At 53.1% G+C, this 21684-nt stretch overlaps 6 protein-coding genes across 6 annotated transcripts; 4 read left to right on the forward strand and 2 right to left on the reverse strand.

The window, feature by feature from the left end:
• Nucleotides 1-651: 651 nt before the first annotated feature.
• On the forward strand, nucleotides 652-3522 carry CGCA056_v012171 (uncharacterized protein; the record flags this gene model as incomplete). Its single annotated transcript, XM_037327415.1, has 2 exons — nucleotides 652-1317; nucleotides 1384-3522. 2 exons carry the CDS (start codon nucleotides 652-654, stop codon nucleotides 3520-3522), a joined length of 2805 nt encoding a protein of 934 aa, XP_037174273.1.
• A 1472-nt stretch (nucleotides 3523-4994) lies between these two features.
• CGCA056_v012172 (uncharacterized protein) lies at nucleotides 4995-5431 on the forward strand (the record flags this gene model as incomplete). Its single annotated transcript, XM_037327416.1, has 3 exons — nucleotides 4995-5093; nucleotides 5151-5263; nucleotides 5326-5431. The coding sequence occupies 3 exons, from the start codon at nucleotides 4995-4997 to the stop codon at nucleotides 5429-5431; spliced, it is 318 nt and encodes a 105-aa protein (XP_037174274.1).
• A 112-nt stretch (nucleotides 5432-5543) lies between these two features.
• Nucleotides 5544-6441, reverse strand: CGCA056_v012173 (uncharacterized protein; the record flags this gene model as incomplete). Its single annotated transcript, XM_037327417.1, has 2 exons — nucleotides 5544-6085; nucleotides 6177-6441. 2 exons carry the CDS (start codon nucleotides 6439-6441, stop codon nucleotides 5544-5546), a joined length of 807 nt encoding a protein of 268 aa, XP_037173794.1.
• A 539-nt stretch (nucleotides 6442-6980) lies between these two features.
• On the forward strand, nucleotides 6981-7495 carry CGCA056_v012174 (uncharacterized protein; the record flags this gene model as incomplete). The annotated part of the gene is made up of 3 exons (XM_037327418.1): nucleotides 6981-7025; nucleotides 7087-7207; nucleotides 7263-7495. 3 exons carry the CDS (start codon nucleotides 6981-6983, stop codon nucleotides 7493-7495), a joined length of 399 nt encoding a protein of 132 aa, XP_037174275.1.
• A 3112-nt stretch (nucleotides 7496-10607) lies between these two features.
• Nucleotides 10608-11006, reverse strand: CGCA056_v012175 (uncharacterized protein; the record flags this gene model as incomplete). Its single annotated transcript, XM_037327419.1, has 2 exons — nucleotides 10608-10699; nucleotides 10793-11006. 2 exons carry the CDS (start codon nucleotides 11004-11006, stop codon nucleotides 10608-10610), a joined length of 306 nt encoding a protein of 101 aa, XP_037174276.1.
• Nucleotides 11007-12915: 1909 nt separating this feature from the next.
• Nucleotides 12916-13357, forward strand: CGCA056_v012176 (uncharacterized protein; the record flags this gene model as incomplete). Its single annotated transcript, XM_037327420.1, has 2 exons — nucleotides 12916-12990; nucleotides 13046-13357. The coding sequence occupies 2 exons, from the start codon at nucleotides 12916-12918 to the stop codon at nucleotides 13355-13357; spliced, it is 387 nt and encodes a 128-aa protein (XP_037174277.1).
• Nucleotides 13358-21684: the final 8327 nt, after the last annotated feature.

Consider the following 21684-nt stretch of genomic DNA (forward strand, 5'->3'; position numbering starts at 1 on the left):
TGGCCTTGCAACAACCTGGCCCTCCCGGCTTGCCCCGTCGTCATCTCCCCTGTTCTGCTGCTGTTCAGGGGTGGTACCTTACGGCCATAGGTACCTGGAAGATCGCCCTTTAGCGCATCCTGGTTTTCAACTCCCACCCCCATGTCCACTGTTCATACGTCCGCAAGAACTGAGGGTGTCGACAGGGGTATCGCGCACGAGTTCATACAGACGGAAGCACTTCGAGTCTTCCGCTGCAGCTACTTTCTATGACCCATGTCGTGGGTATCGGTCCCGAGATGCCAAGGCGCATCTAGTTCCCATGGATGCCCTAGACGCTCTTCGCTCACGGTTCTCTCTAGTTTCGATCCATCTTATAAAATTCCTCGCCTCCTCGTCTGGTTCTTGTGCTACCCTCCTCTCATGTTTTGTCAACCACCAGTTCTTTGCCTCAACGTTTTCACGTTGTCTCCACGCATTAGACTTTGGATATTCTCCTGAAGCCCTGCATCCACGCAAGTCTCGACATCGCTTACCATCAAGTTATGCGCCACAACCCGGAACGTTCTCCTTGGTAGTTCCTGTGCCTGCTGGCCATCCCATCTTTCTTATCAGTCCTTCTTTACCAAACGATACGCTCCCTCCCGCGGTGGATTCGAATAATACGCCGACATGGCAATGCAGCCAGCTACCCTCCCTGTTATGGGTTGTGAACCCATGAACGTCAATATGCAGCTATCCCACGGCACGTTGGTGCACGACGGCAGATCTCTCGACGGCCAAGAATATCAACGCGGGGATTCTGTGGCGATCATTGACAACGGATCGAACGAAGACCTGAAGGACTCTGTCCACGTTCTCAACCTGCGAAACAACCAGTACATGCTTGTGCTTCTCAAGTCTGTCTGCTGGGTTCCCACACATACTGAACAACGATCCGGTGCCACCTTCCTGATCACCATCTACGGCCCTAGCTTGGACTTCAGGCAGCCGGGGGACGCCCAACGCCGCTTGGGTAACCGCGGAATTGTGAGCCTTCTTGGTTCTTCCGTGTATGTCGCACGCGAGATCATCTTTGAGGGCAATCCTTCACGAGCTGTCCTCGACGCCACCGACAGAGTCTCAACATTTACGGTCCAGTGGGATGCTTCGTCAGTCGATACGATACAGCAGCCCGCGTTGACGCCTTCTTCGTCTTGCGCATCCTCGAGGAGTCCTTCCGAGTCTGGCGACGACGTTCCTGTCATGCACTTTTACCGCCATCAAGGCCGGCGAGATTCTGCCATCGAGATTCGCGACCCTGAGTCACCCGTTTACAAGTCTACTGCTACACACAAGGTAAGAGTGTGTCCATGTTCAACAACGGCTCAAATTCAACAGCCGTGCTAACCAGACATCAATCAGCAGACATCACCAAAGCCACTGTTTACCCGTTCTGCTTTCTTTGCCACAAAGCAGAACACTCGTATTTCGACAGACGCCCCAACACATCGCCAACCATGCGGCAGTGCTTCTTGGTCAGACCTGGGGTCAGACGATGAGCCTGCATTCGATATTGACGGCAGTTTCAACCTTGATGCTGGCTGTCCTGCCACGCTCGACTTTTGCAGCGAAGGGTTCCAGCTGAACGGAATGAACACAGAAGGTGATCTGCAAGTCAACTTTGTGTTCATGCAACAGAACGAGGGCGACAACTACGTTGGTACACACCCAGAACAGCAGCGCCCGGATAATACCACGCAAAATCACATGTGGGCTGCTCCAGGGATGCAGGCAGGTCAGGACCAAGCCTGGAACACTTTGCAGATGCCGCAGCAGCAGTTGGCAGAGATGCGACAACCGCATATGCCTACACCGCAGCGCCAGCAACAGCTCCCACCGAGGCAAGAAGTGCACTCGGAATACTATGATCAGTACAGGATGATGGAAGACCCCAACAGAGCTCACGGTCAGAATATGGGACAGCATGAGCATTTGGAGACGCCTACCATGCACGGGCAACGCGCAGAATATGCCCAGCCACAGCAATTGCCTCAAGCCACTGCTCCTCATCCTGGCCAGGCTTTCCAGATGCAGCCCCGTTACGCAGAGCAACCCAACAGGCTCCCCGTTCCTGCTCCCGCTCCAGTTCCGTTTTCTATGCCACAAGAGGTCCACGTCATTCAGAGCAACCGCCATGAGCCTCGCCCTCCCTACGCATTGCCCTCCAACTACAGCCCGGTTCATGAAGGCAGCTTGCCATCAACCTCGCACAGCCAGCAACCCAGGCGTAGTCCGCTCCCTGATGAGTCACGGTCATCGAGCGCTCGCGGAACTCCCGTCATCCGTCGAGCAAAGCCTCAACCCGCACAAACGTTCACACCCACTGCCATGGTCAACTCTTTCCGTCAAAGCACGCAAAGCCACCTTGCTGCTCTGGAGAGACACTGTGAGCAGCTTCAGCAAGTCAATGACGACCACGTCCGCAAGGCCCACGAGATCCTCCAGGCCGCGCGTCGTGCCGCTGAAGAATCTTCCCATACGCTCGGCCTTCTCCAGCCGATCTCTGGCATTCCGTTCCAGGGCACAGAAAGGAGGTTGCAGGCCCTGTCTGACCAGATTGCCGCAGCCATGCAAAACCTTCTGCCCGAAGCCTCTGAGCCCCCCGCCACTCCTGAAGAGGGCATCAAGCAGCTGAACCAGAAGGTTCAGGCCCTCAAAGAGTTTATCGAATACGTGGAAGGGGTTCATCCTGAGGTAGTCAAGCGCGCGCAGGCCTCCGCGGAGGCTAACTCCAAGACTGGGGATAAATCTCGTCTGGAGAACAAGAATGCGCCCGTCGCCACAGGCGGCCGTGTTCCATCCGCCCCCGCCTCTGTTTCTTCTCAGATGGGTGCCAGCGACGACGATTCGTGTCGCTGGGTCGACGGACAGGCTACGCCACCACCCGACCGCTCGTCGGCTTTGGCTCAGAACCGAGACCACTCGCGCCTCTTCCGCGACATGACCAATGGCCACAGTCGAGTTCGCCAAGAGAACCGCGTTGCCACCTCAGACTTCTATCCAAGTGCAGCCTACAGCCGCCCTTCATCTCACATGAACTCGCCGGTTACCAGCCACCCTGCTCCGGCTGAGGCTCCTCACGGCTTCTTCCAACAGCCCCTGCCCACCCCAGTTCAGCAATCAATCCCTCTGTCAGACTACGCAATGCAGTCTCGACCGATCCCAACTTACACTCCGCCTACCTCTGCAGAGATGATGCGCCCCATGCAGGCCATCTCTGGCATGCCTCCCCAGCACTACACCACCCAGCAGGAGAACCCTTTCTGCCTGCGGCCCGCGCAGCAAGACTGCATGTACCCTACGAGTGCAGCCGAAATATCTCAGGCGGGGTATGCTCCCCGTTCTCCGGTCTATCCGCCCAACGGCGCTGGGCCCCAGTCGGGATACTACCCTGACGTGAGGTCCGGTCTTCCGGAAAGGCGTACCATGCGCCACGAACGCCCGGCTCCGTACTCCTTGAACTACAGAGGAGACCAGAGGCGACGCAGGGGAAGTCAGTAAAGAGCATGGCCGTGTTTTATTTTTGTTCCTCGTCTTCCTTTCCTTATCATGTTCGTTGCTTCATAAATTGCTTCATCAGCGAGTATTGATTCATGCCACTGCATCTTATGGCGAGGCGTTCTCGGAGCGACAAATGTCTTTTCGATGGATGCTCCCGGCTGCTGGAAACCAGCCTTCTTATCGTTCTTAATCTCTAACTTCTAAACCATATTGATATACGGCGAGGCGTATACACTTTTTTGATCGACCGGATTGATGTCCGGAGGCTTAGGGGATCACTAGGGATAATGGGACATTGGATACACGAGAACATGTCTAGAGCAAAGGAGGGCTTGTATGATATAACGACCTTTATGTCTTATTAGGGTGGCTACTCAAAAGTTTAGCATACTGTCTAGAATGAATGATCAGATTTAAGCGTACTATCCTCTCAGTCCGTTGCAATTTTTGTTGCGAATTCCATTTGGCAAAGAGCCGCATCAATAAGACCGTTGCAAGTTCACACGTCACCCATCTCCGAACCGCGCCGCAGACGGACAGCTGTCATCGGCGCCCCGGAACCTTACACCAGCACAGACCCCCCAGTGTCCCCCGTCTCCTCCGCCTCCGCGGGGATCTGCCCGGCACGACCCCCACACGAGCGAACATGCCCGAACCGGTAAAACCTCCGTCCTCCGGTCCCAGAAAAAAGACAGCAGACACGACCCCCAGACTTCGCAATGCCGTTCCACGACATGGCCACGCATCCCCCTGAATGCCGAGCCCTTTTTCGATCGCCCTCCAATCTTGCGCACTTCGACATCAGGACGCGGTCCTCTCGATTGTCCGCCGTGTGGGGGTGGTTTCTTTTTACCTCGGCAGGGTTCACCAGATTGGCAGTGAAGCTTTCTGTATTGAGAAAGGAATATTTGCTGTCTGCCTGACGATCTGTGGATTCGGCTCCGATGGGCGGTGAAGTCTAAGGGTAGCTCAACGTTGAGAAAGCCAGCGTGCCACCGTCCAGACCCGCGCGCGCCAAGAGCCAGCTTTATCTGGGAGCGGTCTGGCTCGGAGATCCGAATCGGGACATGTTTCAGGGACGATCGTTCCGGTTTGTGGATGGCCGCTGTTTTTCCTGTCGTCTGGACGTGGTTCGTGTTGCTGCCCTGCATGAGAGCAGAGGGCATCTGGCATCGGAGAATTGGTGCGGAACGGGGTCGTTGCTCCGCATTTTTTTGGTTTCTGTGGTCGGTCTCTGGCCGGTAGCCCCGTGATGGTGAGACTGTCGTGGCGCGCCGAGAGGACGGCATGAATTTCCTAGTGCGGGGGTCGTCACCGCGGCCGAGGTCCGCGGTGTGCGCTGCTGTGTATATAAAGCAGTCGGATTTCGGTGAAGAATGGGGAATCGGAATTACTCGAAAATCACATCGCGATATCTGCTGCTTCTAATACTGCTACTCGTCCGGCACGAAAGAACTTCGCATTCATCAAAAATGGCCATCACCAGAATCGGACTTATCGCCCTCTCCGACGACGTCAAGCAGGAGGAGGCCGTCGCTCGCTTCGGCAACTTCTCGAGCGAGTGCAAGAAGGTACGTCCCTGAGCCCCAGGTTATCGGAGCTAGCAGATACTAAGACATGAATGACAGGACGGCAACACCTACATCCTCTCCTCCAAGGCGAGCAAGTGCAAGACGCTCACCGATGTCCCGGGATCTCAGCCGTGGAGCGTCGTGTACGAGATCACCTTTGCGAATGAGGCGTGAGTTCAGCCCTTGATGAGATGGTGATCTAGAGGTTCATGGGAAGCTAATGCGTGAATAGGGATATGGAGTACTACCAGACCAAGGACCCCGTCTACCAGGAGCTCATGAAGCAGGCCGCTGAGGGCAAGGCGACTGGATTCATTGCTGTTTCTGCGGAGTTTTAGATGATCTAGTGAAGAATGAAATTAAAAGAAGCTATGAACACACCATCAACGTTTGAATCTTGAGACCCAAAACCACGTGAAAGCATATTAGTGTTCAGTTGAGAGGCCATTATTAAGAACTAGTACCGACGAACACAACCAGCACCGCCGCGTACGTAGCCGTAGCCACTACGGTCTCCTCATTCGACACCTTGAAGACCAAGCCCATCACAACCGAAAAGATGGTGACGGCGACCGACGTGACAACGAGGCTCTTTGTCGTGTCTTGCCCCGGAAGACTCATGATAAGCATAGGAACTATGAGGCTCACCCCGCCGGTGAAGGAGATGATGAACCTGGCCAGTTTGTCGACCAATGGCGAGACCGTCTCTGGCGGGTCGTTCTTGAGGTACTCGTCTATGTGGACCCGCATCTCGTCTTTCGTGTATGTCCACTGCCTCGGAAGCCGTGCTTTGAGGAAGCGCCTGAGAGGGTCGACGGGAGCTTCTGGGTGTGAGGGGGCGCGGAAGGTACAGTATCGTGAGTTGTACGGGTCGCCAGGGAGGTCGGCGATGAAGGGGAACGCGGCTGTTAGATCTCGGCGTCGGTCTTCTGCCTGGGAGCCTGTGATTTCTGGGAGAGCTCTCAGGTATTCGTAATCACGGACGGCATTTGCTATACGGGAGTTCCTTGGGTCAGACTTTCCATAGAGAAGGTTTAACACGCGACACATGTCGACTTTCGTGACTTGCATGGCTTGACTTACCATAATCGTGCAGCGTTGTCCTTAACCTTGCTAAATCGTCTTCTTTAGCACTAAAATCGTTCCAGACGGCGGATTTGAGCTTGGCAAGCTCATTCTGGAGGTGGAAAAGGTTGATTCTGTTGAGTATTCGGTACTCCAGGATATGTGGTTCGTCGTTTCCTGAATGCCATGAGTAACGGAAAACGCGCTTAGCATAGTCCATGTCATCCCGAATCCTATCCGGATTCCGCTTTCGAAAGACATTGCCGCTTTGAAATCCTAGCATTTTTCCTGTTGAATAAATGCTTCTTTACCTGGTGGAAGCAAAAAGGTCATTCAAAGAATAGAGTCTCTGTTTACAAAAAGAACGGCGGGGATGAGCACATTAAGGTACCTATGATAAGCGACTTAACCAAGTCATTTGTTTGGGTTGCTTCCGTTCGATGTCTTTCGCGGATTTGATAGTCGCCGATCACCACACGTGGCTACCGCCACGAAGCGCCGACAAGGCCTAGAACCGTTAGTAGACTCAGCCGCAGCCATCCCATCCACAAACAACTTAAGGTTATGGTCGAAGGAATGTTGGATGTTTGTCGGCAGTTTCTCTAAAGACGGTTTCCTTCCAAAAGACTTTCAGGGTATAGATACAAAACGATTGACCAAGCCGGCTTGAGAATGTCCATGCTCGTTCAATCTCCATCATTCTTACCTCTACCGAACGAATAATTCTTCAATGGACGCAATGTATAAACGATTTCTCCGTTTCCGTCGCCAGAACCAAGAGCCGCAAAGAAGCCCGGACCCAGAAAGTAACCAACCTCGGGAATGGACAATACCGCGTTCGATGAACAGGCCTTTGACCGACATCCAGTGTGTCACCGCTGCTAGCTCGAGCGTGGATAAAGCCCTTCTGATTCTGGCCGAGATCCAGAAAACCAATCAGCGTTGTGATAAGAAGAAAATTGCCGAGCTTGAAAACTTTCGAGAGGCATTGCAAGATTTGAAACAAAAGCTCATTGGTATAGACAGGGATTTGTTGAGAAGAGATCGACGTAAGTTACGCCAAGCGGGAAGAAGTCATTGCAAAAAGATCTAATTGATCTACAGATCAGGCTCGAGCCATGTTTCTCCGTCTGGACCGGGATTTCCGTTTAGATGTAACGGAACCGCTGAAGACAGCCCTGCTGGACAAAGTTTTGCCAGCATGTTCACGTATTATCCTTGCCGTAGAGGACATACTAGAGGACGGCAACGCCGTGGTTCGAACGCTTGCCTCTAAAGCTGTCGAGGAAGACTCCGATGAATGCAAAATTTCGGAGGCAGCGGACGGAATGAATTGAAGCACTCCAGGACGCTCAAATCAGCCCTGCACATATTGAACTCGGATGGTTCCCCTCCCAACATGTATTCCACCGCGATTACAGCCCAGTCATCATAGGAATGCTATCCCTTTCTTGCATCGAAACGCAAAACAAACTATCACCTAGTGAGACCGCTCATACTCAAGCTAGGGCAATGCCAGCGTGGTTAAGTCCTCACATGAGCCAGCGCCACCAACGGCGGCGTTCAGTCTAAAATAGCCTCAAAGCTCCGCCTCAGCATGGCAATTGGATTTACTCTAGTGTCACGATACAACGTGAGTGCCTCGCCGGACTCAATCTAAACGGAGCTTATTCGTAAAATTCTGGATCTAGGCTGCCATCGTTAAATCTCTCTTTGAACGAACCATCACGTATATAAGACGCAGCGCCAAGTTCTCAAGACAGGATAAAGATCGACACCACCAAACACGATCCCGGAGAAAGTTTTATGTCTACTATCTGGCCAGCCGTCCTTCACATGCTGTCCTGCTTCCGTGGCGATAAAGAGAAGGACGACGATGAGTACGCTCTGTACCCTCGAATCATTTACATCCCAGCAAGATATTATCGACCCGAAGAATCAGCCAGAAGACGGCGATACATCCAAAGACGCCGCAGTCTAGAGCCATTCGTCGTTCGGGTTCAACCGTCGGAGCGCCAATGGCAGGAATCTCCGGCACCAGTCATCTATGAGCCTCGGCATCCTACTCCTGAGCCAGGTCTCACGCCTGTACCGTCCGCTTGGGAGATTCGAGATCGGGCAGGCGAAGATCTTCAAGAACGGTCCCGCGTCAAGCCATTGGACACAGCCGATTGTGCCGAAGCGATGATCCTCAGCGTTAGAAAAGCCCGTCAAATATTGTACCAAGTGCAGAAGAGGGCCAAGAAGAGGGGTGATGAGAGGGACGCGTTCGATCACGAAGCCGGTCGCCTAGATGAAGCAATGGGGAGAATGGAGAGCCATCTCAGATGGGGGGCTCGCCGCTCGCCGCATGTCCTCACGCGAGCGGTTCTATTACGTCTGGACAAAGACTTTCGAACAGACGTCACGGAGCCATTGAAGATGGCTCTGCTGATGAGAACGCAGCCGAATTTGAGAGCCTTGAGGTACATTGTCAATCAAATCAAGGACGAGTACAAGAGTCTGTGAAATCGGTGCCCTAGAACCAGGGTATATGTGAAGATAGTTCGAGAGAGCAAGCGGGAACGAGTGATGTGGAGGATGGGTGCGTATGTGACTAGCCGTCATTTTCCTCATGCCATTGATTTTATGGCCATGTATACCCATTAACAAATTTCATATCGATATCACAATCATAGCTAGACGTAAAACAAACAGATATGTGTTTCTTAATCGTTAGTAATTGTTTCACTGGCAAAGTATCAAATTTCGAAAGGACTTCACCTAATAATCAGATAACCAAGCACTCAAGAGCAGTTTAATCGAAACGGGAAAGAAATTTGAATTGATACATGCGCTGCGTCATCTATAGATAGCAGCCATGGACATCAGGGAATAACTTAGCCGAGCAACGTACGACTTCGACAATTTTTGTACCATCCCAGCCAAGTTGCTGTGGTGTCCCTCATGAAGTTTTACGAGGGTTACAAGACGATTTTGTCTCATGTCCGTCTGTTTCAGCGCTGAGCATACCGGTGTGGGTGAGAGTGGAGGGCTTAGCACAGGCACTCTCACATATTGCCCCTTCTTTGGCGAATGCACACCAATGTCGTTGAGTATCATCTCTCAATGTAAGCATCAAAGAACATTCCTCACTCCAATGTTGTGGACAGTGTTGGAAGGAAAGGAGAGGGACCGGAGGCTTTCCCGGTGTCTAGGTGTGATGGGATGCTGATCACTCAAACGAGCCGAGTAATCCCATGACTGGAGTCGAACAGCACTTCGGCTGAAGAAAACGATATCTTTGGCAAGAATCGACAAAGCTTGTAAAAAGCCTCACGCCCAGCACACCGGCGGAACAGCAAGAGGGGAATCGGCGTATCTGCATGGCTTTCCATGGATTGCGATCGATGCTTTTCAGGTACCGGAGATGATTCTCTGGTGCCAAAGCGTGAAGAGCCGGTAAAACTCCTGGCGAATGGCTGTTTGTGTGGCTTCTTCCCAGAGGCAACTGGATAATCGAACCATAAGCTGGAACAGCTTCGTAAAAGCCTGGGAGATGCCTCTCCGGGTTTCATGTTCAAGCCCGTCAACAGTCGTTTGGCTTGGGTTGTGAACTGCGAAAGTAGAGCAATTGGGTCTACTTGGAGACTCCTTGGTAAGATACCTTCCTCATTGAGGAAACACTGCTTTTGCCGAACAGAACTCGGTAAGTCGAGCCTCTCAGGGACCCCGGGTGATGCGATTCGGCTCCAAGCTCTACAAGGATGTAAGGCGAAGTCGAATGACTCCAGCCATGTGGGAAAGTTGCCTTCTGAAGTCGAGTTGTACAAGCCATGACTGGGAAGACTAGCTAAGGACGTATATATGGAGCCAATATGATTTTCACGAGAGTAGTCGAGGAGTTTTCGGCTGGGACATCGTTTGTCATAATCCCCAACTCCCACAAGGACTCCAAGTTCGGCTCCATGATGTAAGTGAAGACTAATGCCGTTGGAGTGGCTGCATCCAATGCACTGACGCGTGGTTCGACGGCAGTAATTGCCCAGGCCTGCGATGACCTCGTTCGTTGAGGGCGCTGTTTTGATCATGCTCTCGCGATCGGAGCGGCCACTGAACAGGATTACATGGGCTCGAACAAATGCGGCGTCGATCTCTGCTAAGCGTTTGGGTTCCCCGTGAGTTTGGGGCTCTAATAGAGCCAGAATTGACTCACGGGCATATAGGAATGGGACTGGGACGCAAAGAGACTTCGTGTAGTATAACAACTGCTGTAATGCGTTTGGGCGCGCTAAGATGGCTAAGTGATGATAAAGCCGCCCAGTAGTAGGGGCCTTGTCACTGGCCTTGGAGTACCAGTGCCGACTGATAGATGTCCAGACCTCTCGATCTTTTATGTCATCGTCTTCGATTGCCATACTATATCCAACTTAGTATAATCATCAACAACAGGTTATTAACGAATTTTCCCTACCGATAGCGGCCTAGGTCTCCTAGGCATTCAATCCAGGTATCCTCAAATGTAGGAACCGTCTCGTGCAACAGAGCCATCATCGAGTACGCTAAATAGATGAATGTGAGCATATGCTCAAGGCTTGCTGGTAGCCGGTGGCGTAGTAATTCGAGAAACGAATGGATCCCGTGGCGCCACATACGAGCGGGCATCGCATACTTGCTTGCTAGACGGCGCAGAGCTGGGCTAGCTGATGGATGTTGTGACGCTAAGAAAAAGTCGTGATGCTCGTGGAGTAGGGTGCGGTGCAAGGCTATAAGGGCCTGCCACTGCTCGTTGTTGAGCTTGGGGCTGGTCCCAGTACTGCTCTGGGCATTCCGAGCGTTGCCCACCTCGATACACCTGCTTTCGACCATGACGAGGCCAGCATAGATGCCTTTGACTTAGGCCACCAGCTGTTCCTGGCTGATAGGTCTCCTCTCCGACTGTTTGATCAATACCTCCGTTTCATCGACTTCAGGACTGCGAGGCTCGAATAACCTCAAGGTCGAAGGGCTAGGACAACCTGCCGTCTCGGTATCCATCCGCTTCGGCGGCTCCTCTTCGGGACTCCAAAGCTTTCCTGCTTTCTGGGTTGGCTCGCGACGGAATTCATTGTCTGCAGATTTGTGAGAGACACCAGTTTGGATAGGTGCACGAGCTCGACTGCGTTTTGGAGGTAGCAAAGTCCCTTCGTCGTCTCTTTCGAGACTTTTGTTAGACGCTGGTGACTTAAGGCGTCTATTAGGCGAATGATCTTGCTCGATAGTGGTATTGGGAGTAACTGAGACAGCGCACGTTGGACAGCGGCGCCACAAATCGGCCTTCTGTCGCCGAGAACCGATGATGAGCTGGTCAATGTCCGCTCGCGTGCTCTGCATCTTGGGAAGGTCGGTCTGAGAGCTCATCCTGGTAGGACACGACAAAAGCAACTAGACCGAATTCAATGATGATGGGAAGAAAATGGAAGGCGCGGCCGAGGTCGAAGTTTCCGGTGTAGACTATGGCACCCCAGAAAAGAGTAGGCCCTACGACTGCGACTGTGCTGGGGATTGCCTTCCTGTGTCGAGCGAGTTAGGGTTTTGACACGATCGTCTTGAGGAACGGGGAGGCGATATCTGAGCAAAAATGGCTGGCGATAGAGAAAGAGCCCGATGGCGATGGTGATCCAAAGTAGGAGGCAGCTACACGGAGAAATTAGCAAGTAATAAATTTCAATGCGAAAGCTTGTGTCACTAACATAAGAGACGCAACCGACGCCCAAGCGTGTCTGTTCTCTTGCGTCGCAAAGGTGGCAGTGATGACCGCAATGATTAGTTTGAGCTGGAAGGCAACTGAACTCGCAGACATGTTACGGTCCCTGCTGCATGGAGCGCAGAGACAGATCGCGGATTGACAGATTGGGTTGACGGGTAGAAAGGGTGAGTGAGGCAGGGGATGATATAGGGTTTTTGGTTATTACAATGAATGTTGTTCGGGGTTGATGATGACACTCTTCGAACTGTACGGCCCAACGAGAAATCGGCAGAGAGCTGTAGTGTCGAAGTGTGTAGATGGCAGAATTCAATACTGCTACGGCAGCAACCAGTCATGATAGCTTCGGACGTGGAAACTGGCAAACGAGTGCAGATTAGCCTGTCAATTCGATTTCCCTTCGCTGGTTCGCTCTGGTTCGCCTCGAAATACGCTAGAGCACCCCTGGATGCCTCGTCTGACGACAACTACAGCAACATTGCGAATTCGACTTCTGAGTGGACGCCAAGACAGGTTTTGCATCGAATCAAAGCAAAGAGCAGCAAAAGTGCACTTTTCGGGCAACACTGTTCCCTGTTTCTGCAGATCTTGGCTGCCTGACTGGAACATCCGGTTACGGTGGTGAGATCTCTTGCGCCAACCTACGAGGGGTCAGAAGCTGTCCCCAAACTCGCCATCTTCCTCGTTCACGAACCCTCCAACATCTGCCTCCCGCATCATCCACACAAACTCGTACACTTTCCGAATATCTTGCCACAGTATCACACGAATACAGACCAAGAGCATCTCCATTGCATCCATCCTTTCATACTGAAGCCGGCCAGGCTTGTCATGTATGAGAAGGGCTTCCAATTCTCTGCTACTGAGGATGGAAACGCAACTCAACCACCGATGGAAGGCCGAACACTCCAGAGTCGTCCCAAAGCCCATAATTCTAAGGGCTCGCAGGCCATTCACTGCGATAGAAACGACAGGCAGTACCTCATCTCGTGGAGACCATCAATATATTTCCAACTTCTCATTGCCTGGCTCATGATATTCGGTATTCTAGTTACCGTCAGGAACTTCTCACCAGCGGGATTGAGTAGCTGGACATACCATTTCCCCGTATGGAATACTGCTTTAACAACAATTGATGGCGCTCTCTGACTTTGAAACACAGGAATGTGACCCGAAAGACTGGCGACGTTCCTCTTCGCACCGATTCCGATTCCTACCAAATAATCCATCGTGCGAGTCGCAGATTGCGCAACTGATCGGTGTCGAGATAGTTTTCTGGCTCAATGCCTCGAACCTGCTTTGGAATACGGACTTCGGGCAGAGGCATGTGAAGTGGGTTTTTGGCCTAACCACCGCGGGTACGGGTCTGACGATGGGACTTATCCAAGATCCGTCTCCAGCTCTGCTCTTGGTCATGCCAATTATCCTCAGTGTCTGTTCCTCCATCGGTTTCGTTATCGATGTCGGCAGATAAAACGTCACTTCTTGAATCACTAAGGTACTACAAGAAAACGGAAAGTCGGTCACGATGGTCTCAAACAATGTCCCTGGTGCTTGATACCTGACTCTCGGCCGGAAATCAAGGAAAGGTGTTGTTATCACGGAATCTAAGAGTTGTTTTGTATGGCAGGAGTGCCTGAATTGTATATAACGAGAGGAATCCATGGCACATACAGATGACTTTACGCTTCACAGGCGATTGTGTAACACCCCTTTGGAAGACTTACTATGTTGTTTGTGTTCAAGCATATCACTTCTTAACAGACATGATCAAGGTTGAATACATTCTTGAGGTGAGGAACTTCACTCGAGTGACGGAAAGCATTATTCCTAAGGCTTTAACATAGAGACCGCTTATTTTTCCTGTGCTAAAGCGACTGCATTTTCTATAGTAACATACTCTACCTTTATTATCGTTATCACTACTTTTATCGTCGTCGTCGCTATTGTCGTTGCCGCTATCGTCGTTGTTACTGTCGTCGTCGCTACTACTATCATTATTCTGATTACTATTATTATTACTTTTACTGCAGTCTGTGATAGTAAAAACTGACTACACAGGAAACATATTTACGCAGACACAGGAAAACTAGGCAGTCTCTTAACGCAGGTGTAGGAAGCGAGATTATCATTTTTTCTTCTGACCTTTTTCATACTTTCGTATAGCAGGTTGTCGCCTGCGGATGCGCCTGGTTGACTACCGTATGACTCTGATGGATACTTTACGAGGACCAGGACGAGAGACTATCACCAACTCAAGCCCCTGAGATAGATGTCCGACCAGCACAAAGACCATGGGACCTTAAGAGTTTCCGTTCAGCCAAATCCCAAGCCCATCACAGGATCCATGTCACATCCTCAATACTATCTCCCACCAGAGTCTTTCCATCCAACTCCCTGAATCCAGACCGCGGCTTCATTGACAAAGGCATCAACTCATTCATGCCTAGAAGACTGTTCAGAAACGTCATCGTCAAATCTCGAGCCTCGGTCTCATCCTTGAGCCAAGCCCACCCGAAAGACGCTCATTCCCATGGCTGACGACCTCATAGCACTGCCGTATCTTGTATTGCGTGATTCAGATTCAAGGACGGTTATGAACATCAGCGATGATGTCGACCGCCACCACAAACAAGGCCATCTAATCACCTCCAAACCTCGGAATCACCCTCAGGAAAGCAGAGCTGAATCGGGACCACCGAACCTTCGCATTCACCAGCAAGCTTCGCGCCGTCATCATCAACCAGACGATCGAGGCCCAGCCACGATCGGCCCGCCCACCCGAGGAACACCCTCTCAAACTCTTCCTCATCGCCGTCCCATAGAGGCCCCCTCGAGAAACTCACTATAAACACAGCCGAGGTCCAGCCTAAACCGGCATTCATCTCGTCCCCGTATTCCACCAGAGGGGTTCACACACACACTCATACAACCTGCCAGCAATCAACCTCTGCGCCTCGCAGTCGCAGTCGCGCTTCGTTGCAACTACCCCCCCCCCCCCCCTCCAAGAAAGCCTACGCAATCTTTCCTCCCTGATGCGCGCCCAAACCCTCCCTCTCAAAACGTAATCAAACTTACGACGAACTCTTTTGCGTTCCTCACCACATTAGCAAACCAAGCCGTCGCTGAGCTTAATCCCACCACGAAGAGGGAAGGTCCTACTCCTATCGCCGTAAACCTTGCGCGAAGCCGAGGGACTTTACACAAGGTACGAAGAGAGGGAGCTCTGGCCTCCCACCCTCCCGCGCAAGATGCGACGAACTTTGCAAAGGGCTCTCGACCTCGGCTGTTTGAGAATTGTCCGCCAATGCAAGGCAGATTCGAATCAAAACCGCCTAAAGCACGAATCTTGATTATTTCGAAAGTGAGTACTAAGCTGGAGGGTGTATGGCGTTTACCACCCCTCCTCTATCACCACCACCACCACCACACCTCTCCCCTCGTTTTCGTACAAAGTTCACGCAGCCCGTTGATGTCAGTGAAGAACTTCTGCCCCCTCCACCGGCTTGGCATGGAGCCGAAAAGTCCACGGAGCCGTCCGCCTCCAGCTCCGCGGACGTCCGCGGAAGGAGAGGAGGAAGAATAGCACCATCCCCTACGTGTTTCGGCCGAGAAGCTTCTTGTCCGAAATGCATCTGGGAGGTTACATTCATACAGGATTTCGTCTCGCTGTCGTAAACTGAGTATGTCGCCCTCCTTTTTGACTCGTCTTGGCCAATGGATGGGGTTTGTTTGGATTCAGGCGGGACATTCGTTCGACCTGGAAATACTTTTATCTCAAAGCACTTTTTTGTGTTGTTCCCAATCCCTTGTTCCCTAATAGACGGGTGTTTCGTGTGATTCGTCATGCTCGTGTGTTTTAGGCGGTACATTCGCTCGACCTGTAAAGACTTTCATCTCATAGCCCATGCCCTGGATAGTGCAGATGAAGAGACACTGGCGACGCAAAGGGGTTTAGTCCTGAGGGGTTTAGAGAATGATTACGACTCAGCTGGTGTACATGAGAGAGACCATCGTCAAAGTAGCCTGGCTACTCGGAAAGATAGCCGTGACGATGAGGGCAATCCCAGCTGCTTGAAACCAGACAAAGAGCGGAGCTTCAAGTTTGAACGCTGTAGACAGTATCACCAAGCGGCAACTACCATGCCGGAGCCGTGCTGAAGGGACGAAAAAAAGGGGTCTCAGGTATTGGCGGGGTTCGGTTGATGAACTACTGGCCATCTCCAACGCCCGCAGATGGGATACTGGTCCTGGCACCGCGGTGCGTGCTGCAATCGCCGAAAGGACACCACATGTGTTGTGCGCCGTCGTCGAGAGGCTGCAAATGTGAACGTCTCGCGTGACCCGGGTCCCTTCCATAGAGATGGTCTGTGAGGCAGACGTTTCGCAGTTTTACGTGATGGCACTGACGCGGGCCACATGCAGGACGGGAGTCAACATGAGGTGACGTGCAATATCTAGTGACGCCAAATATTCAAGGAAAGGCATGTTCTCTTCACTCGGACGAGCCCTAGAAGCTGTTCCGACCATGTTTCCAAGGACAATCGTGCCTTGATTTGGGCGAGTTTTGCCTACTTTCGTGACCACCGAAACGAAACCCCCTTCACCGGCACAAAAGACCGCGCAAATCGAGATCTCCCGGAACCAAGCCTCCGGAAACACCCAGGCGCTCAGACCGCTTGAGCCCACCTAAACGAAAAACCACCGACCGCGGTCCTGGTCTGTCAGACGCCGAAGTGCCGTGACGAGATGCCGGGCCAGCACCGGGCCTCAGCATCGGCGCGATTCCCAACAGTGGACCGTCTCCACTCCTCCGTGACGGCGATGACTGATCGGGGGCTCCATCGTACGACGCGTCTGAGTGCTCGTCCTAAGGTGGATGCGCGGAACAGTCCGACTCAAACCCATCCCCACCACAAGGGAAAGAAAAAGATGCAAATGGGGCTGCGCTAAAAAAAATCTTTGCATTGCTGATCACACAAACAGTCACTCGGTCTGGATGCTTACATCTCCGGGCTGAATAGCGGGGCGGACTTAGGTCTGGAGTCGGGCAAGTGGTGACGAGGACCATTTGTTCAGGGGGCTGGTCGAGCCGTTGTCGCGGTTGGCCCTGTTGCTCGTGCGTTGGTTGCCCCGGCTGCAGAGATATGCCAGCATCGTGAGAAGGAGAAAGAAGATTTCCCCCTTCTTGCTGCCCACCGATGACCGGCGGGATATTTCCCTTCTCGTGGAAACATGAGGTAATCGATGCGACATTTCTAGGCGCTCGTTAAGCGCGGAACGTCGCAGGCCTCGTGGAAAAGTTGGCAGGCACCTTTGTGAGCTCCAGATAAGAGAGGAAAAATTGAAGAATCCAGTGGAGCCAAGACGCACTTCGTGATCGTAAACTCGAGAGGTTTGACTCGTGCAACCGTGGGCCAACCTTGGCAGCCACCAACTTTTTCCTCATAATGACTGTCAATCGTCTGGTCAATCATCTCGATTGATATCATAGCCTCCAGCTGACATGTGCCAACCCACTAGGGCGTAGGGGAAAAGCTTGGCATGCTGTCCTCGTAGATCCCCAGATCTGCCTCCCGCCAAGTAGCTTCGCGGGCCAACTCCGCCAAGTGAGTTTCTCGAAACATCATTGAACGAAGATCACGATACTTGGAGAAACAAGAAGCTACATCGGCTTATCTCCATGCGTTCCGCGGCGGCAGACTGAAAGCCAGTTGAGCATCTTCATCACGACAGTGGGGCCCATGGGTTCCGCGGCGGATTCATGTTGCACCTTTGGCCAGCTGTTTGGTGATAGAGACAGTCAGCCCATTCCCAATGCAGAGCCTTGTCGTTATATCCATGCCTGTTGTCGCTGCCACGTCGCTGGACGTACTGGTTGCTGCACCTCGGGAGCGGCCCACTGTAGAATAAGGAGGTTAGCCGGTTGGTCATGAACGTGTTTTTGTGCCACCGCCGAAAGTCCTCCGACATATTTGCATAGATCCCCCCGTAAATCTCAGATCAAGCACGGAGATAGCAACGGGGAATGGGCCCCACTGTCCCGACCGTCCTGCAGACAGGGGCCGGTGGCGTGACTCGAATCACATCGGTTTCGCGACAAGCCATCGCCGTGCTCCGCTATCAGTGGTTCAGCCCCTTCCAAATGCGTCGTGAATGAATAAGTTACCAGGCCGATCGTGCTCCAGACCGACAGAAGATTGGAAATACCAAGGAAGTGTGATTGCAAACAAGGCATGCAGTCTGCTTAGTAGATGGGCCGGGCCACTCACTTGGCCCTGGCAGATTGAACGCCGTATTCTCGTTTCGTCAACCGTTTTGCCATGTGTTTCCGTGATCTCTGCGACCGGCTTTCTTTTGTGAAGAAGCATAGCTCGGTACTGGCCTTTTGGATCATTCGGTGGTTCAGCTCCGGAATTATGGATCTGCATCCGTGCCTCCGGACCCGCTAGCCGCCGGTGCCAAGCATGAACGGCGTCCGGGCACCGTAATCCCGTAATCCCGTTCGCGGGAGATACCGGCCGGAGTCCAGCCCAAGAACGGGTAGCGTAGAGACGGGAAAACTTTGCTAGACACGTCCCACAGCGAGCCTCGGCTGAGCCATCGGCTTGCTTCCATTGAAATTTGAGTGTGGCCAGCGCGATCACGCGCCCCGATTATCCACTCCGGCGGGAAGACGTGCAACCCCGGTGCCTATCAATCATCAGACGGCAGAAGGAGCGCAGTTATCCACATGATAGCTGCGGACGATCACTGATACGGGATTCAGCAGGAGGGAGTGCCTTGTGAAAGGTTGGTGGTCGTTTCCCGGGAGACCCATCAGCCTCGGGGGCGCCGTTCGATACCTGAGGGGTGTCCTCTATTTCGTACCTCGAAGTTGTCAGTTGTCTAGAACCAGACGTGCGGGCCGACAGGTGAGACTGGAGACCGAAACTCAGACGGACGGTGGACCCAATACTCTGGATAAGGCTTTGCGCCAGGATGACGTCTCCTGCAGCCAAAGGTTTTGTCAGTGCATGTGGACAATTTGAGAAAATAGTGATGGCATAGCCCCAAACGTCTGCAAGTGCCGATGTTTATCGTCTGGCACGAGCGCACCGGTGAGAAGGAAAGTTTCTCTTGGTTTGTGTACCTTAGGCTTCGATTAGAAATCCTCCATATCGACAAAGGGCGAGACTCGATGCCAAGTCCAAGAAGGCATCGCGCGGCGGGACAGGTCGAAAGCCGCGCCGACAAGCAATGAGGCTCCAAAGCCTCGAGACGTCATGGAGAACGTGGTGGTGGAGTCGAACCTCGGCCGAACTGGAAATTAGCAGAAGCCGAAGTCCGCTTTTTGGCAGACGGCGCAGAACGGTGGTGGTAGAGGGCTGCCAAGGCGCGTCTGCAAGACAGCGGGTAGGACGGGTAGAGCATCGGTGGGCTACCCGATACAGAAGCCATCCTTGTTTCTTATGTCATGGTTGGGGTGCTTTGTGTGGTGGTACTGCGGTGGGCAAAACACAAGTAGAGAATGTACTGCGGTCTCCCTTTGTCCAGGTTCGTAGATATCGAGATGTCTCCACGGCGGGGGGCAGGAGGCGAATAGTCTAAGTGCGCCATTTTGAGATTCCGGCTTCTCCCTTGGGTCCTGGGGGAAAGACCCTGAAGGCGTGAATAGGGGTCACGAGAAGGCTTAGGTGGTCGTCAAACGGGGATCAGGGGAGCCCAGGGGCTTGGGACGCGATCCTCGTGGCCGTAGTGGATGTGCTGTAGAGTTTGGATGTTGAGATTGTACGGGGTGGTGAAGGGGCGCAAGGCGGATGACAGGTACGAGGTACACAGGGCAGAGGTGCGTTATTGTTGTGGTGTAGTGTAGTGTAGCAGCGTGCAGTGTGGTTGGTGTTAGAGGGCTGACAGGGTTAGGATCGCTTGTTCGGTGTCTTGTGTATGGAGGTCGGAGGCCGAAAGGCCGTCTTCGTTACCGAGAGAAGGCCGGCCCTGGGGACTGCAATTGGCTCATATGATCAGCCTGGGATCGACCGGGGCTAACTTTATGAATAATGCAAGGTAGCCGGGGAGCGGAAGGCATCCGCTGGCGTGCGCTGCACTATTCTGGCGGAGGGCGATCCGAGCCAACCCTACTGTAGCCGCTGTGTAGCGGGCTCTAGCCTGTTGACAACATGTGGTGTTGGATGACGGCGGGAGAAGTCGTCATCAGGAGGTAGGGGACCGGACCGCAGGAGAGCAACAGGGCCATCGTTGCTTCATCGCGGGGTGCCGAGTTGACGAGATTTGAGATGACCAGATGGGAGAAGCGAGATGCCGAGGGATGACCAAGATGCAGCGAGGCAGTGGCAGTTCCCAGTACCGGCCGGAGGGCGGAGGTCATTTTGCGGCCCGGTGCATATTGGAAGTGGGTTGCGCCGGGCATGAGGAGCCCCGGTATTGAGGTCAGGCGACGTGACGATAATGCGCGGACATGGTAAAATTGTGGTTTTTGGAAAAGGCTCATGGGCAGGATGCAAGTTTGGATAGCAAAAGGCGGGATTCGGGACAGGTACTCGAGCAATACGTTCCTTTACTTGTTGCTTGTCCAAGATGCCTGCCTGCCTGCCTGCCTCCTGCGTATTTGTGATGATACGTACCCAGGGCCCCTAGGAAATATTAGGCGTGGTTGAAGGAAAGTTCTCTCCAAGCAGGCAGGCGCCACACTTGTGCTTGCCCAAAGATGAAAAAGATACTGCGACCTCGCTGCGGTATTCCCGTGGCGGCGCCGTGAGGCCGGGGCCGAGTGGAGACGGCACTTGCCAGCAGTGAAGCCGATTAGTCAGTTTGCGGCGACCACGTCCAAAAGGGGATAGTGGGGCGACCCGTCGGTACTTGCCAGGTGCACACCTACCTTACTTAAGGTACCTTACGGGAGGTGGTAGGACCTTGCTTACCCAATGCCGAATTCGGTGTGGTCATTGTGGTGGATGGTGGACAGCGAAAAGTGCGGCCGTGGAAACACTGAACCACCTTCTAGAAAAGTTCGACGGGCCACGATGATTTCACAATTTGCCAAATGCCGTGGGGATGTGGAGGGGAAGAGAGCGGAGGGACGGATGGATCGCTCCCACCCACCGGAGGAGCTACGCCGTAAGTACCAGACGTCGAAACTGCGCGCGCTCTGCTGCCGCTGCGAGTAAAAGAGACGACGGCGCACAGGCACTTCGTACATGCAGGTATTACTGCAAAAGCAAAAGCACAAGCAGCGTTTGGTACGATACGGTACGGTACGGTACGGTGGGATGAGGGATGAGGGATAAGGGATGAGGAATCGACGTTTAAGCGTGGTAATCACGGTCTTGATTGGCGTGCGCTGTTTACCTCAAACCCCCTTACTGCGTAGGTGCCCCCCATCCCACCTTGCTCCGGCGATTAACTAAGCTTTCCGCCGTGAGATTTCTAATTCGTCTCATCTTGCGGCCGACGCGAGTCGGCGGCGGCGCCAATTGACCCCCGAAGCGGACAATTCCGTCTTCGTAGGGCAGGGCTGGGGCACCTTGCCTTCCGCTCTGCTCTTCTTGCGCCGGCGGTTCGTGGGTGAAGTCGGTCTGTCGCAGCATGTCCCCTGAAGACCTCACCATGATATCACCCTCCGAGGGAGTTAGCAGCTAGATTGGAGCTATGCCTGCCTCCTGCACGCTATCATGGGCTAACCTAGGCGGCTCGGCCTTCTCATGGACACCGTTTGAAGCCCTAGAGCTCAGGCGTATCGTACATACCTGAGGGTAGGCAATGTAGATGCTGTAATGGAAGTGAGTGCTGTGCTGACGCCGG

This window comes from Colletotrichum aenigma (assembly GCF_013390185.1).
Source record: "Colletotrichum aenigma strain Cg56 chromosome Unknown KSG_Cg56_contig08, whole genome shotgun sequence".
NCBI lineage: Eukaryota > Fungi > Ascomycota > Sordariomycetes > Glomerellales > Glomerellaceae > Colletotrichum > Colletotrichum aenigma.